The 17,692-nt window shown below is 39.6% G+C and overlaps 1 protein-coding gene and 1 long non-coding RNA gene across 2 annotated transcripts in view; one reads left to right on the forward strand and one right to left on the reverse strand.

Annotated features, from left to right (window-relative positions):
• cd44b (CD44 molecule (Indian blood group) b) overlaps positions 1-15,918 on the forward strand; it is a 24,830-nt gene extending 8,912 nt beyond the window's left edge. Inside the window, exons 3-9 of the mRNA XM_023263230.3 lie at positions 7,397-7,562; positions 9,424-9,566; positions 9,718-9,783; positions 11,122-11,583; positions 12,387-12,473; positions 12,592-12,670; positions 14,019-15,918. Coding sequence (XP_023118998.2) covers positions 7,397-7,562; positions 9,424-9,566; positions 9,718-9,783; positions 11,122-11,583; positions 12,387-12,473; positions 12,592-12,670; positions 14,019-14,232 — 1,217 coding nt within the window. The 3' untranslated portion in view covers positions 14,233-15,918. The remainder of the gene's footprint in view (positions 1-7,396; positions 7,563-9,423; positions 9,567-9,717; positions 9,784-11,121; positions 11,584-12,386; positions 12,474-12,591; positions 12,671-14,018) is intronic.
• On the reverse strand, positions 9,068-13,468 carry LOC129348592 (uncharacterized). Its single transcript, XR_008601184.1, has 3 exons — positions 13,358-13,468; positions 13,023-13,227; positions 9,068-11,499 (listed from the first exon to the last, which is right to left on the reverse strand). It is a non-coding gene; the product is annotated as an uncharacterized LOC129348592 (long non-coding RNA).
• Positions 15,919-17,692: the final 1,774 nt, after the last annotated feature.

A 17,692-nucleotide genomic window follows, 5' to 3' on the forward strand; every position in this document is an offset into this window, starting at 1 on the left:
CTTGCCCACAGGGCTTCGTGCAAATGCGGTCGCATTCGCCTCCTCGGTTTAGCAACCCCTCCTACATGCGCTCGTGTCATGTTTCAAGGTGAGGGGTGGTCAAAGGCCCCATGGACTGAGCCCTGACAAAGAGGGCTTGTGCCTGTACAGGCTCCGAGTACTTTCAGACACGTGTTTGCCTCCTCTACCAGTGTACCCTCTGCTACAAACCAACCACCCTGAAGCAGAATGGCCCGGCACCAATATCTTGTATAAGCCCTTTCCTCCTCTTACTTCCTGTCCGTTACCATGTGCCTTCTACACTGGCTGAACTGGTCTTATATGGTCTTTCACCCACTTTTGTCTGTCACCTTGTATGATGTTAAAGCTTTAAATCCCTTTTTAAAACCTTTGGAGTTTCAGCCTCCCAAGCTTGACTCCTCTCCATCTGCTTTTCCTCCTAACATACACCAAAATCTTTGCACTGCTGGGAAACACTACACCCATCACCCTGCACCAGACTCCAGAGTCACTGTCCTTAGGCATGACAGTGAACTATCCTGGCCTTTTAAGCACAAGGGGACTGAAATGTACATGTTGCAGTAAAAACATAGGTTCCTCATTCCATCATTTTGCAAGCCGGATGCAGTATTGGCTAAATGAATTAGAAAAAACAGCATCACTGCTACTTTTGATTAATAGTTGGACATCTCCAGAAGTAATTGGCCTTCTTTCTGAGTTAGATGAAGATGGAGATTGATATTAGTCTTATATGTTAAGCGTGGAGCTGAAGGGAGGGGCAATTAGCTTAAAACTGTCATGTTTTACATTGCTGTTTGATGGATTATACAATCAATATATAACATAGAATTGTAGTTAACTTCAGATTGTCTGAAGAAAACTAGAACAGATCTTTAACTTCTTCTTCTTCTATTGTGTATGCTAACCTTCTGACTGCAGCTCAGTTCCCAAAGTTTCAAATAATTCCATTGAAAAGAGTCACATAAAACATCTTGCATGAAGAATGACAACAAAGAACAGATATTAAAGAAAATATCTGCACCTTGTGTTTAAAAGATGCATTTTTCTACTGGAAAATGTGTCAGTCTGACAGCAGTATTAACCCGAACAGTCAGTCAAAGAAATTCTTCTGTGCATGAAGCGTTTTAAAGAGTGCCATTTCCACTTCACTCCTCTTTATTTTCAATTCTGAGTGTTTGAAAGGAATGTTGGAGGCCAGGTTTCCTGTTACAGATCATCTGTTTGAGTTAACTGAAACTTTCTTTCTGAATTCAGATAGGTTTAAGGTGAAGGCGAAAGTTGGGGGGGCGGAGAGCACATCTGCTTGTTGTTTTATTTGAAAAAGAAAACGAAGAAGATGCTTACCTGCTTTCAGAAAGGAACACAGTAGGTGGAGGTGGTGGAAGACAGAAGGCGAGAAAGGAAATAACACTTTAGAGGGCAAATCAGATGGTAAGAGCCCTTGCACGACCTTCAAGTAATGTGTGTGTGTGCACACCAACATATTTCCACCAGATCTTGTCTTTCACATGTCCCACTGGCCCGGTGGACCTTTGTTGTGACCGGTGGAGGGAGAGACATGTCTGCTGACAGAGCTACTTCACTCAAGCGTGATAATGCAGGACACTGGAGCATTGTGGGAGCGATGGCAGGAAGGTTTCTGTCCGAGGCCAGCTGATGAACTATGGCTAAAAAGGTGTTACGGTAGCAGCAGGATAGACACAGTCGCTTCTCTGTTCAAGCGTGACCAAACTTGAAAGCGAACATTATCTGTAAAGTGCGTCTGAGGAAGACAAGAGAAAATGTAGATAAGAAGATAAAAATAAGCCATGAGCCAAGTGTGCATTATTAACATCAGGGTTCTGCATCTTGTTGTGCTTGGCGAAGACATTATCGAAGTGTGTTGTTGAGTTTATGCGTCTGTGATCTGCCTGTCTGTTTGCGCACCTGTATGCGGGGGGTAAATTGTACTTTATTACTGGCATATAAAAGACAAACAGAGAGTAATGAGAGAAAACAAGGCAAAATGAGAGAGAGGGAGAAAAGAAAGTGAAGCCAGAGTGGAGAGTCAGGCTTGTCAATTACTTCTAGAGCAGCTGGCGGTTTTGGCAAGACGCTGTGTTACGGCTCCCTTTCTCTCGGGCTCTGCACACCCAGACATTGCAGTCTCCTTGGTTTCAACTCCATTAGGTGACAATGGAGCCTTTGGGAGAGTCAGTGCTTTGGCATAACGGGCTTCTGGACTGTATAAAGACACCCATGACTGTTCCCTCTGCATACTAATGATCACTCCTCAGATTCATGTCAGAGTCCCTTTCAGCTCGCTGATGGTAAGCTGTGCTCCCTTTGATCTCTCTGGGCAGGTTTGCAAGGCCAGAACTGTTGTCTATTTTTTTTTTCGCCCCTACACCGTGAAGGACACAGTCCCATGTGGCAGCATGTGTTGAAGTTCTTGCAGGTGTGTGTGTGTGAAAGAGAGAGAGAGAGAGAGAGAGGGAAACAGAGACAAGCAATGAAATGAAACTGCTTTGCAATACAAGTGTTGGCACTGGCTTTCGTTGCCTAACTGCCACTGACAGCAGAATGCTCAACTTCCTGCTGTTTCTAGTGCTCTGTTTACTCATAACAGCCAGTGGAAAAGTGGGTGGGCTTTTTTTTTTTTTTTTTTGTCCTATCTCGTGTTTTTAGAAGTCATCTTTCTCCAAAGCAAGGAGATAAACATGGCTACAAATGTACACAAAACAAATTTGGTATGTAATCATCTAGGATAAACCCAGAATCAATATACTGTATGTTTTTTTCCTCATCTCAGTAGTTCATTTTTTACTGACATGCTGCAATGTCAAGTTCAGGATGCAATGTTACAAATCTGTATAGTTGGTTGCTAAACAGTGTGTTTGCTTCGTCTTCCCTTCTCTGCAAAGCGACCATAGTGCTCCTTTCACTTCTGTCCAACATGGTGCCGATTGCAAGACAAATAAATGTATTAGATTACATTACAGTGTGAAAGCATTGCGCTTAATTAGTATATCATTGTCAAGGAACCTGCTTTACAGGTTTTCACAACAGTGCAGAGTTCTTTATCTGCAGCTAATAAGAAAAAAAGTCTGTTTTTTCTGTTAGTTTTGTGGATTGGTTCCTGTAATTTTCTTCCACATTCTAAGCACTGGGGCTGCTCGCTTTATTCGACCTCGAGGAGACCTGTGAGTGTTCCAGTGGAATCTGTGTACTAGCTGTAGCTGAAGGTTAGATATTTTAACTCATTATCTAGACTTCTTTTGAGGTAGCAGAAAGCTCAGCCATCCACACTGCATGTTATGTGTGCTCTTTTCCTGTCTGATGCTGCAGTGTGATTAAGACCTCTTTCACAACCCGGGCATCCGTCACCATGGTAGCACACTGAAGTGAGCACCAAACAGACAAGCAGATATGTGTGTTTTGTGGGGGTTTTTTGTGCATGGACAGTGTACATTTCAATAAATCTTCACATTGCATCTGTGGTGTTTGTGGTGTGAGTGTGAGTCTCAGCTGCATTCTATCATTTTACTCAGGGCTATCTGATAGGACGTCAGTTTGCTGTTCAAATAGTCAAGGTGTTGATGGCGATTTTTATGGCGTCTTGCTGATTTCCCTTGAAATTTGCAACCGTCAGACAATGGAACTTTCAGATAATTTCCAATAGACAAAGATTTTCATGCACAAAATTTAAAAAAAAAAAAAAAATGTTTTAGGGTTACAAAGATCACCATGGAAACAAAGTCCAGAGTAAATATTGAGTGGGAGGGTAGTCTGTCCCTGGTTACATTGCAAGACTCTTCCCAGGTGGTGTCTGTGTTTTATTCTCAGTGCAAACGCTCACCTGTTTACAGCAGGAAAAGCCCCAGGTGTTTCAATTCTAAAACTGACATGTTGCCAAATCCAACCGTCGCAGTCTTTTTGTGTGGAGTCCATATGTGAGCTGCGCATGGGCTCTTCAAAGGAGTGGTCACTGTGTGTACACAAACCACTCCTCGCTCTTCTGCACGGTTGCTAAGCCTGCTACTTTGCATTTTTGTTTTCATTTCCATGTCAGAAAGTCATTTTCCCGAAGGATCTCAAGCAAACTTAAGCAAATGGACTCACATGACACAGACACTATGGGGCACATTGTGCACTTGTGACCAAGTAGCAGCAGACTGTGCCACCCAAGGCCCATCACTACATAGACTCCTCTTGTAGGCTTGAGTTAATATTAAACTCTTGTATGAAAGCCAAATACAATGAAAGTCCCAGCACTGAATACTACACAAAGAACCACTTCAAAAAACAAGACTAATTCAAGGAGGACATGATTCTCCCCTTGGTTGCCTAGTAAGCATTTATAAATTATTTAAAAACAGTATTAAAACTGATTTTTGTCTTGCAACCTTGGAAATATGCCTAATTAGAAAGGGTTATTAAAGTGTGTCCATAAGCAAAGTTTGCTTAATTAGCTTCTTATACATTAATAAGTAGTCTGGTCTTTATGAGGTTTAGACACATGTTAATATCAGGATAAACAAAGAGCCTGTTTTAGAGGTCTTCTTTAGAGGTCTGCTTCACCTGCAAAATGTCACTGAAGCAGACACACAACTCTCTGCACTGCTGCTGTTAACTGAAACTAATGCTTTATAGATTTTATGGGTGAGCAGCTCATACATTTATACAATTTTAACAATGCATATTGGGACTCCTGACAACTGTTACTCCAAGAGTAGATATACAGATATATATGTATAGTTTATACCTAATTCGGGTATTCATCAAAATATTTATTAATAATGTTACTTAATAATTACATTTTCTAATTAATAGTGATGAGTAATTTGTAATATAAATAGATCATTCTTCTTCGTTAGGTGCTATCCATTATTAAACCCACTGACTGGAGGAGGATGCACCTGCACATATATAATCTGGCTCCTGGTAATATGACTCATCCCATCATATGAATCCCATTGCAATGTTTGGATGACACTTCAGCAATAATGTTTTTTTTTTAAGCTGCTGACTAAAAACTTTAGCACCTTTTGTTTCAAAACTGTCATCTTTATTCTGACACAGCCTATCTACTAAGGCCTTAACACGACTCCCGATACATACAATATGTGATATACTCAGTTTTGCAAAGGTGGCCATCAAGTTTGAGGAAATAATTAGCATCACAAAAAGAAATAACCGGATACTAAACCTTCTAAAAAGGAGTCAAGGGCAACAGTCTTCCTTTCTAGGTCGTATGTTTCAATTATTAAATTTGTGTGTTTAATTTTGTGTAAATTTTTTTGCACAAAAGCAGCATTTACATAAGGTCGGGAACTGTCTAAACTGAAAAAATATATACGATTTTATTTTTACGATTGTAGATTTATAGTTTTGTGTTTAATTTAAATTTGACTTCCCAACTTTGTTCACGAAAGACTATATTTGAAAAGAATGAGGAAAAATACCAATATGATACAGAATATCCATTTCATCAATTAATAGTATTGCTTATAACTTTTGCCCATGTGCCATGACCAACAAACATAGTTAACTGTTAGTATTTTAGCCATGTTAGCAGCATGATTCTGTGACTGGAAGTGTTGGTCTATCAGTCCAACACTGTGGTCCAAACTGAAGAATCTCTATGACAAAACAAGACTGGGATGAAATTGGGTTCGGACATTTATGTTACCCAGAGGACCAATCCTAATGAGTTTGGTAATCGCCTAACTTTGACTCTAGCGCCACCCTCAGGTTGACATTTCTGGCTCTAAAATTAGAGAAAACAACAAACAGTGAATCAGAATGATCTTGGAAATGTTTTTTCCCAACTCCAGCAAGTCAAAGTTTCCACTTATTATAAATATTAATATTAATATTATCTGAATAGCTACCAGATGGATTTGCACAAAATTTGGTGCAAACAGTTATTGTTCCCAGATGATGAATCCTAATGACTTTTTAAAAAATTATTGCCACTATAACATTCAGATTTGCCACTTTGAGGGAAATATGTCCACAATTATTGGAAGAACTATCATGAAATTTGGGCTCAGAAACAAATGTCCCAATAAAGATGATTCACTTTGTTGATCTTTGGTTTGTGACCAAATGTATGAAAAACAAAGAATGTTTACATCAACCTCTGCTACACTTTGTGCTTATAATAATTAGCCAGTGTTGGCATGTTAACACACCAAGCTATCACACATACAAACATGCTAAGCTGTATACCTGGCTTAGCAAAGCTAATTAGCCAACATGTTCAATTAGTCCAGCAGATAACACTGAATGGAATGCTTATACTCTCTTAATGGCATCGTCAGTTTCTGAAATCTGGTCCTTCAGTTGGTTCCATTGCTCACAGAGATATGCTTTTTCCCCTGCATCTGTATGTTAGCATTTTTTGTGCGAGCATGTTAGGGTGCTGATTTTGTTTCTTCCCTGCTGCTCTCACTATCTCTTGGACTTCGGAAGTTGGTTAAACCAGTCAGAATTCTTCACATGACTTACCCAAAACAAGACACAGAAAACTGAACATAAAAAAAGAAACTTAATTACCCAGAGAGAAGAATTGCAAGCATGCAATAGACTGCATAAAAGGAATATATTCATCCAAACTTTTTTTTCTTCCTGATGTCATGCCAACCAAACAAAACAAGACTGGGATGAAATCTTTGGCTGAAATCTTTAAGGCCTGAGGGCTGAGCAGTGTAGATGAGTGTACTGTCTGTCTCAGTAAAGTACTGTGGTTGTCTCTCAGAAAACTCATCTGACTAACCAGTCATCTCGTGACTCACTGACACACTGAATACTGACATGAGATGCACACCACACCCGTATAAATAAAGATTTTGCTTAATCCACTTATTATAGTGGTGAGAACATTCATGAGCATCATCGCGTTGTCTTGACAGGTAAAAGGAAGCTACAAAAACTCTCGATCTCTATTCTGTTGGCGAAAAATCCATGCACAGTAAAGAACTCATCTAAATTATTGACCGAACCCTCAGCTGGTGGACTGTTTGTCTCATATTGATTCCACCAGAGCAAATACCAGATTCAAATGTGTGAGCCACAGCATCTGCACCCCTGCCATTTGTATTATGTCAAAAGCAATATGAATCTGCATCTGCTTGTTATAAATTAAGCTTTGACTTACTGGGTTTTCTTTCAGGTACTAGATTTGTCCTCAACTGACTAGAACACTCTTCCATTTCATCATAATACACTGTATTCCCTCTGTAGCCATTAGTTATCTAAACTCTTGTTTCTTCCACTATGGTTCCATGTTACTGACTTTTGAAGTGACCCAAAATTAATCACTCTCCATATATTGTATCTAATTGAGAAATCCTTTTTAACATATTCCATATTTCTCTGTGTTTTCTTGTAGTGAACAGCCGCAGCTGCAGCTATGCCGGGGTGTTTCTAGTCGAAGGTGCAAGTCGTCACTCCCTGACTTTCAGCATGGCTTTTAAGGTGTGCGAACAGCTCTCAAGCACCTTGGCAAGTCTGGATCAACTCAAGCAGGCTTATGAGAAGAACATGGAAACCTGCAGGTGAAACTACAAGTCTTTATCGAATAATTACTTCAACTAATTGCTGTGAATATTTGCTTTTTTGAAAAATTTTTTGAAGTTTTCTAAAGCCTGTTAAATGCAATGTTTGGTTTTGTTTTCAGCTGTAGTTCATAAAACTTAGAACTACCACTTTACAATGAAACATTTACGGTTTCGAGCCCAATTCCTAAAGATTTTGTTATGAATTGGCCCCTCTCATATCTTTTTAGTCTGCATGTTTTTCATCTTCTTCAGTGCTAATGTAACCATGTACAGTGACACTCGGTCGCTGGCTGGTTCAAACCCCTCGACTAGAAAGAAATCTCACTGACTTCTGCAGGAAAAGGCATTTCTTTGGGGCAAGCTTGAGGTTATGAGCCCTGAACCGCTGAAAAACCATCTCTAACCGCTCCAAAGCCAGGTCTTCTATGGGTGCAAACACCAGAACATCATCTAGATAGCACAACAGACTGAGAAAATTCTGGTCACCAAAAATGCTTAACATCATCCTCATAAAGTTTGCTGGACTATTGCACAGTCCCTGGGGCATACGATTATACTCATACAACCCAAAAGGGGACGTGAATGCTGTATACTTTCTGTCTGCTTCATGCACCTCAACGTTATAGTAACCCGACGTGAGGTCCATGGTCGAGAAAATAGGCATTACCACCCAAAGCTGCCAGAGCATCAGCTGGATGGGGTAGAGGGTGAGCATCCTTGATGGTTCAAGCATTAAGCCAGCGGAAATCATTACAGACCCTCATATCACCTGATTTCTTCCAAGCAAGCACCAAAGGTGATGCAAACTCGCTGCTGGACTTCCTGATGATTTCTCGCTCCTCCATCTCATCCAACACCTGTCTCAGTTTCTCATACTGAGTAGGCGGTATCCTCCGGCATGGTAAGCGAAAGGGTTTCTCATCCACAACTCGAATCCGATGAAGGCATCCAGTAGCCTTAACACAATCCAACTTGTCCCTAGAAAAGATGGACTGAAACTCTCCAATTAAGTGAGCAAGTCTTTCTTTGCAAGCAGGTGACACTTCACATGAATCAATGTCTATGTCAGGCAGTCCAATGTTGCGCAACACCGAGTGCGGTGTGACAGCTTGGCTGGTTCATTACGCACAGGACGGTCAGGCAGTGTGGAGATCGCAGAGACTAGGCTCTGCTCGTCATGGCAACAGACAGGGCTAGTCGTTGATAGTTGCACATTTTGCTGCACACTGTGCTGTGGGTCACTGATATCTCCAGGATCGCTGAAATTTTCCAGTGCCCCACAAAGATACACATCAGCCAGTTTCGCGTTTCGCCTCAGAGCGACAGGCCTCTCAGAAGGACTTATCACTTTCAGTGGCAGCCACCCATCATCTCGCAGCAAAGCCACAGTTCTACCAACTATGACTGATCTAATTATCTAATTAATCTGGCTGATTCAAACCCCTCGACTCTGCGCTGTGTATTTTATTTTTGTTTGAACAGAAAAGTCGGAAGGCCGTGTCTTTTTGTTTTGCCGTTTATTTCTCATGCACGTCTCTCCAGAACTGACAGCGTGCCATCAACGCCAGCCGCACACCACAGCTCCAGAGAGGGCGCCACCGAGCCAACAACAAATACGACCAAACTGTAGCAAGTGGAATTATTTAATTACATATACACTGTTACACTAATCAGTGTGAAATCCTCTAACATAACTTGAAATTCACGTGCACTTGGTAACCATCGCACTTCCAAATACAGTAAAGGAAACCACCAGCTGTTTAGTGATGTAATGGCCTTAGACTTGGCAACTTGGAGACGGATTCCTTTCCGTTTCAGCAAATGTTTACAGCTTCTAATATTTCTTATGTCCGTTCAGGAACGGCTGGAACAACAATGGGAGCACTGCCATCCTCAGACACACACCACACGAGAACTGCGCAAAGAACATGACTGGGTTGATTACTCATTCACGCATAGAAGAAGGAGATCGATATGATGCCTACTGCTATGATGAAACAGGTGACTTTACCCACAGGAAATACTCACACTTGATCTGCACAGTGAAATGCTGCTACACAAATTGCCATATAAATTCACGTTCGTTTTTGCATGGACTTTGTGATTTGCTTCTGTTTTGGTAACGTTGTCTTCCTGTTCCTCCATGTGTCAGATGGGCCTGAGAAGAACTGTTCGAAAGCATTTACAATAAATGAACAGTTACCCTCAGACGAACCAGGTCAGTGCACTATGCTCATTCACCTTCTCATACATTTAACATTCAAAATGTAAACACCAATATACAGTGAACGGACACCAAAGCAGGAAGATGATGTATTTTATATGACGTCAATCATTAAGCTAACAGGAAAGATTATTTTGCAGGATTATATAATTTTCTGACCTGTAAATAGAGTAAAGGAAACCTCTTAGAACAAGTCAGTCTAGTTACCAAATGACCTCATCTCTGTGTAGTCAACAGTCAACTCTCAGCTCCTAGTGATGATACCTGAGGCGGGACATGTGGTTAACCCAAATTCTATTCGGCTGAACAAAAAACCACCGAGTGAGGTTACTTTTTATGGCAATGAGTGCTCATAAAAGGTCCCAGCCACTGAGTATCCTGTTTCAGCTCTAAGTACAACAGTCAAACCATTCATTAGCAGTGTTAGAATTTAACATGGCCTCATTACGGCTATTAGTTTGTGGATTATTCTGCAAAGGACAGAATTACAAAAAAAATTATGATTCGTTAAGGCAAAATGCTAAAATAAATTACTATGTACACATTTACATGGGGATGTGAAAAAATGTAAAATGTTACACTAAAACCTTGTACTAAAACAAATACTGTGAGCAATGAGAATAATTTGGGTCACATTCAGACATGATCCTGTCAAAGGACTGTTCAGTAATTTAGCTCTACCTATTTAAACTATATTATGCAGCACTGTATGAGGAATGACTGACTACAGCACTGTGAACAGTTCAGCTTTACTGGAAAAGTCACTCAGCCATTTTGTGTAACTTTGCACTGTAACTTAGCACAAAAACTAATTGTCACTGTGCGATAAGATTAGATTACAAAAGCAAAAGATTTAAATCCCCAAAGGGAATGTAATTAGGCTGTAAGGCATGATAGATACTGTCAGTTTTTCTTTTTAAAAGATGGTTGATTGCTTACAAAATATATAAAAAGCTACAAGTTTTGTATGTTGAGTATATTGTATTGTAGACATTAATTAGTATTTTCTATAATATTGTCCAGGGTCTAAACCTTGCACTAATGTTAATATTTTCGGATTTTATTAATCTGGTTAGAAATAATAATAATAATAATAATAATAATAATAATAATAATAATAATAATAATAATAATAATAATTTTAACCACAGTACTTGAATTACTCTGGTAAATTAAAATAAATAATACTGTAGGGTTTAACTTAATTGTATTCATGGATTATTAAACCGTTTTGGCTCAGTAGCTGTTGTAAATGTGCCATGTAAATGACTTGGCTTGGCTGTACTCATGCGTGACTTTAATCATGCATGACCTCGTCTGTTTTCCAATCAGCTGAGCCCTCAGCACAGCCTGAGGCTCTGACACCAGCAGAAGGCGAGGAGGGACCGGAGACGACTCCAAAATCTCAACCCGAGGACGCCACTGAGAGTGAGGCTGGTCACACAACAGCAGCCCCTGGGGAAGGGGCTCCTGGGGAGGAGGAAGAAGCTGCAACTCCATCAGCCACTGGCGTTACCACAGAGGTGAGGACAGAGGAGCCAGAAGACCCAACGAAGGATCTTCCTGTAAAGGAAGACTCCTTTGGAAGGGGCGAGAACAGCAGCGTGGGACCCATTTTTCCTACTGGAGACTTCGACCTGGCTGCTGGATCTGGAATGCAGCCACCTGTCTCTGGGGATGACGGTATCTCTCCAACGGCCCCTGTCGGAGCTCCAGAGGAAGCAAAACCCTCCATTATAAATGAGCGACCCAATGAGAAAATAGAGTCAGACGGAGATGTTGCCAAATCAGACCGTAAGAAAAACACACAGCAAGACAAACTGCTACAAAGCACAAATAGAGATGTGTAGATGATTAGGCTCTCACTTCAGTATTCAGGCTTATGTAAAACTCAACAATGATAACGAATTCCTGCATCATAGCCATGAAATCAATTAGACCCTCTTTTTCTTCTAGTAGTTCTATAAAAGAAAAGGAGTGCCTATTCAGCTTTATTGTTATATTTTTTGAACTGCAAAATATCACAATCTTCCTGTTACTGTGTTATTGCCTTATATCCCACAACATACTAGAGTAGAAAGCTTATGTTAATTTGCATTTATAATATATGAAAACATGCTTTACAAACAGCACATTCTGACATCAGATGCAACAGGTTTGGGGAGGACTGGAGTAACTTTTAGAACATAGGACGCCCCCTTGTGTTAGTTTGAGCTGTGGAGTGGATTTATCAGTTTATTATGGGAACATACTGAATGCACAAAGCTTAAGGCACTGAAACATTAAGTTGGAGTTAAGCCAAACCCTTTTGACCTTTAGTTTTATTTCAATAAAAATAACAGTCCTACAAAATAAAAGTTCAGCTCATACAACAGATCATAACAAATGAAAAGCAACTTTCTTGTGATTTTATTTAGTGCCTGCAGCCTCACAAACATGAGAAAATTCAAATAGAATTTCAGATATTTTAAACTGAATGACAATGCTTTCAATAGCTTTATTTTTAGAGAGCATTTGTGTGTTTAATTTAACAGTGAACAGCTTCCTCTAAGATGATTAAAATGTACGTTTTTTTTTTTTGTTTGATTGTATTTTAGCTCCACAGCAGCGACCTAATGGCAAAGGAAGGGTCATGGGCGACGTTGCACCCGGAAATAACAAAGACGAGAGCGGCGGTTCATCAAGTGAGCAACTTCACCTATACCTCACATTCCCTGAAGTGCAGTTAAATAAGATAGTGTTGGGAAAAGTGCACTCCTTTTTGGATTTGCAGTGATTCTTATTTCTTGATTCTCCCTCTAGACTGGCTGGTCATTATTGGGGTGATTGTGGCAGTTGCTGCTATTCTCCTTGTATGTGCAGCTGTCGCCAAAAGAAAAAGGTATGACTTTGATTACTGTCTATTACACACAATTTCTCTGTCTTAATGTGCAAATTAAGCCGTAAACAGTAGGGTCAATATATAATTGCGGGACTTTTTGTACCATAGTTGACAGGATTCATAGCTGATATTTTTGCTGTTTTCAGGCCTGAAATCAACATGGCCACCTATAACCAAACACCACATGGCGTTTTTACAGAAAGATTCTTCTAAATAGTATACATACAATTGAGTAAAATTGAAATTTATTTATAAAAATATTGTAGTAAACCTGTGGACATGCCATAAATCCACACTTGACTCACACACTACTTTATATGAAATAACCGAACAGAAAGCCTTGGAGACTTACCAGTCTTTTCTTCAGAAGGAAATGACATCATGTGGAGCAGGTCATGTGATCTGGAATTAGCACACTTCCTTGAGAGGTGTTTTTGTAATGAGGAACTTAGTTATTGTAGCGGCCCCTTGGATTCACTCAGCAAGACGCAGTTTCAAACGGGTGTGGATTTATTCTCACTCTCGAGCAGCACCGTGTACCATAAGCACCGTGAAAACTACAGAATTAAACAGAATACAAAATGCTTCACTGTAGTATCACAAACAATTCACATAAAAATCATGTTTACATCCAATACAAATAAACGCAACTAATCTGATAATAATGCATATTTAACATTTTCATACCTCATTCCGCCGTTCCAAGGACGCTAATTTAAGTGTTAGCCATCAGCTAGCATGCTCTCCTGCTCGATATACACACACGTCGCTGTTCAGAGCGTTTCTCCGACGGTTTAGACAAAGAAACAGGAAGTTCGGCGTCACAAAAACCGCAGAAGAAGAAGAAACGCGCGCTTAACAAAATAAAAGCGGAACAGACCTCAAGGTGGCACTGCAGGACTACAATGTCTTCTTAATACATAAACAATATTGTGCAGGAGAATAATAATACAATTTATCAGACATTTACAGTTATATTGCCAAAAATGAAATATCCGTCATGATTATCTCAACTTAATAAAAAGAACACAATCAAAACAATTTTTGAATAAGTTCATTTTATTATTGTTTAGCTGATTAGAAGGTGGTTGTTATTAAATTCAGATGGTTATTTAATTGACACTTTAGCGATATCCAGACATTTTATATTAATAAGTGATTGTTTCCATAATAAATAATTATGGAATTTGTAAAGACATGATCATAACAGACATAAAAAAAACTTTTTTTTTTTACTCCTAATAAAAATGCATGCAAGATATAGCTCCTTGGACATCAAAAGTCCCTCAATTATATATTGACGTAGTACATATTTTCCTCAAAAATGTGTCTGCATGTGCTTCTGCAGCTGGTGCGGCAGGCAGCAAACCCTCATGATCACATCCAAAGATGGCGGCGAGGGCAACGGGGCAGCAGCCTCGGCCTCCAGCTCACACAACCAGGAGAGGGAGCAAGAAATGGTGACTCTCATGAACAAGGAGAAGATCCAGGAGAACGGCAACACCGAGGAGTTCACCGTCATCACATTAGAGGAGTCGACAGATAAAGAGCAGCTGGCGTGAGGACAGACAGGAAAGAGTTGGCATAAGGAGGGAGGAGAGTGAGGAAGATGAGTCGGGAGAGTAGGCAGGTGGGGGTTGGGGGCTCCAAACGCTGGGGTTGTAAACTGCTTTCCAGCACTGAATGGACACCAGGTGTGTTATTTAGGGAGACTGTCTCCACTGAGGTACACAGCGTTGTATTGGCTCTGAAGCCTCTCAGTGAGACCAGGTCTTTTTAAAAACCAACATGTGCAGCATTTTGTTTGTCTACCGGGTTAGTTAGGGGCTGGATGGTGGTCAGCAGGGCGTGGGAATGTGTTTTGTGTCAGTTCATGTGTTTGTGAATTTATAAGCTGTGTCGACAATGGGGCTGAGTGGGTTTTAATGGTGGGTGATTTTACAAATTATTCTCCCTTCATTGATTTGTTGGATCCAAAAACGTCAGACTGTTCAGCCTAAGTGGGGAATAATAACAAATCACCAAGGAGAACTGATTTATTTCATCTGAAATTCTAGAAGAAGAAAAAAAAGTTTTTAAGCAAAAATTCCTTCTTGGTGTTTTCTGTGTATTTAATTTTGTTTGTTCCGTTGGCTTCTTGTTGTTGCCTTGTGTATAGTTCAGACATTGCCTGTGAACTGGAATTTGGGTTTTTCCATTTTCAAGCAAACTGGGGGTGTCACTTCTTTAATTTATGCAGCTTTGATCCCCTTTTTCTTGGTCTTTGTATATAAAGTATATGTTTTGAAAAAAACTTAGCAATAGCTGCCAGTGCTTTTTTTGTTTTTTTGGTAGATAAGGGGCTTTGTGTCTCTTTTGAGTAAAGGAATGTGTCCATTTTGGGGGAGTTATTTAATTAGAAACTGTGCCTCAGAGGTAAATGATTGTGAATGGATATTGTAAGAATCAACTTGATGTATAGCATCCTAAATTGTGCACTTTTTTTGCACCACTGAAGTCAGTTAATATGACATTTATATTGGGTTGGCAATGTGGTGATGATATCCTGAGGATAAGAAAAGTTCTAATAATGATGTATACATACTATATACACAGTGTGTACAATGATTAGGGAAATAAAGAAAGCGCAAAAGAGAGAACTGGAATGAATCTATAGCACATTAACCATTTTTGGATGCAAATTTAAGCAAAATCTTTTGATAAGTGAGTGACAGAAGCTTAGATGTAGATATCGGATTCAATAGCACATAAGATAAAGGGGGCACCGTGTGCTGTAAACACATGTTAAAGGTTTCTTCATAGAAAAACAGAGACTGTGACAACACTGTCTGTGTTCTCCCGAGGGAGGGGGTTGTGATGAATGAAGCTTGTGTGCTTGCTGAAGCCTCGTGTGCCAGTTGCTCTGTACATTCATACATGTAAACAAAATGCTGCAGTTTTTCTACTGACCTTCTCATCAGTAAAATATATCATACATTGTGTCATATCAATATTATTCCCTGTGTGACCGCGATTGTTTTTTCTGCCTGGTTTTCAGTATAAAGCTGAATTATATACAGTGATGGCAAACAGATTTTTGTTTCTGATTTCATCCCTTTTTTTTGCTTTTCTATAATTTGTTTTGACGAGAAGTAGCAAATGTACTAGATTAGGAAGGTTTTATGACAAATTAACAACAAAAAAAGAAGAAACATATCGCTGAAAACATTTGTAAAGTCATGAATGAAATAAATGTGCATAGAAATAGACACGCTGGAATGTGGTGTTCACTCACTGATGTGCTCCGTATGTGTGAAGACAAAAGGGAGCGAATGAATGGCATGACTGGAAAACGCAAGTGGCTACATTGCTCACACATAAGAGGAAGTTTGGTTTCCATGGCACCAGGGTTGTGATACGAGAACATGTTAGCACAGGAAACAAAGAATGAGACAAAGACAGCCATTTTGAAAGATAGCAATGGCATCGTTCCAGCATGAAAACGCCTGAAACATACTCAAAGGACAATTGCTGTTTAATTTAGCAAGCATTTATTATACAGTACACTTCCATAAAGCTGCAGATATAGTGCTGCCGTCAAAATGACAAATGTAGTAAATGTAAGGGAACAGCATGTACTTGCTTGTATATTGTTGAAGAAATTTCACCCTCAGTCCTTCGAAGTTTGTTGTAGTGCTGTGTTTTATTGGTATTTCCGGTAATACGGTGGATTTACCGACACAGAGTATGGGTCTGCATCTTTATAGGGATGTCAGAGGATGGATCAAAGGGTAGGGAGGGGGCTGTATGCAACTACTAAGGTGAATAAAGGTTAATTTGCGTATAGTTGCTAATCAGTGACAGAGGGTAAGACAACAGAACAAAGGGTAATTGAGTCAAGGAGTCTGGCAAACAACTGCAAAGAGCAAAGGTGTGATAGTAGCACATAACAAAAGATAAAAGAATTGTGGATAACCGTGGGAAATGGAGTGAAGGAGTGACACCTGACGGTAAGTATCTGTAGCAAAAAGTGTGGTATCTTCTTCATCAATATTCACCAACCATTGGTTGTAATCACATTTTGTAATATATTGCACAGTTTTTGCTTGTTAAAGTTGTTTCTGTCTGTGATGCAGCAGCTTCTAAAGGTATATGCTGTATCTCGAGCAAACTGCAACAAAAGTTGACTGTTTTTAGCTTGATTGTAGCTAAACTGATTACAGAGAAGTGCACATGTTAAATGTTTAGACTGTCAACTGCAGAGTTATTTCCAGTTTTTCCTCAGTAATGGTACAGTGTGATTCTAAGTCTTGCTTACATACTCCACCTCTGTGAAATGCACATTTCTGTCTTCATACTTGTGAATCTAATGTTTCCATACAATCCTTGCGGGTGTCCTTTAAAATGTCACATACACTGTTGTTTAAAGAAAACGCATCCCCTCAGAATTTCGCACTTTGTATCCTTCCTTAGCCATGGTGTGTTACATTTGTGACTAGCATCACAAATAAAAGCATAAATAAAAGATATTTAATAGTAGTAAAGACAATGCTGACTAATATTTGACAGTTACTATCCAAATCTTACAAAATTAACATTGGCAGCTTTGCTAAACACGACACTGGCTGAAATTTTATCAGAATCAAGTTGCTTCAAATTAGCATTTTAAACAAAAACAAGAGAAGTTCTGGCAAAAGCAAGTAGTGTCAGTCCAATCTGATGCAATTTGTAAGAAATAATGCCACATATTTACGTTATGGATGACAAAATTTTAAAGACAATGCGCTCTCTTTGAGCACCCTTCAAAGTCTTTCGAGAGTGTGTGCTCAATCTTAAAACTTTTCGATGTTATTTATTACCCTAATCTGGAGAAATCAATTGCTAAGTGGACTGGAGATGCTTAAAAATAGCCAATGAATAGCCCATTGTCCTTTTCAGCCTAGTTAGCCCAGCTGTACCCTTTGTGTTACACTTTTAGTTGTTTTTAGAGTAGATAACACTGGTAAAAATTAAATTGTCTAGACTTTCTGGGTGTCAGAGCAA

Source organism: Amphiprion ocellaris, chromosome 3 (genome assembly GCF_022539595.1).
Source record: "Amphiprion ocellaris isolate individual 3 ecotype Okinawa chromosome 3, ASM2253959v1, whole genome shotgun sequence".
Taxonomy (NCBI): Eukaryota; Metazoa; Chordata; class Actinopteri; family Pomacentridae; genus Amphiprion; species Amphiprion ocellaris.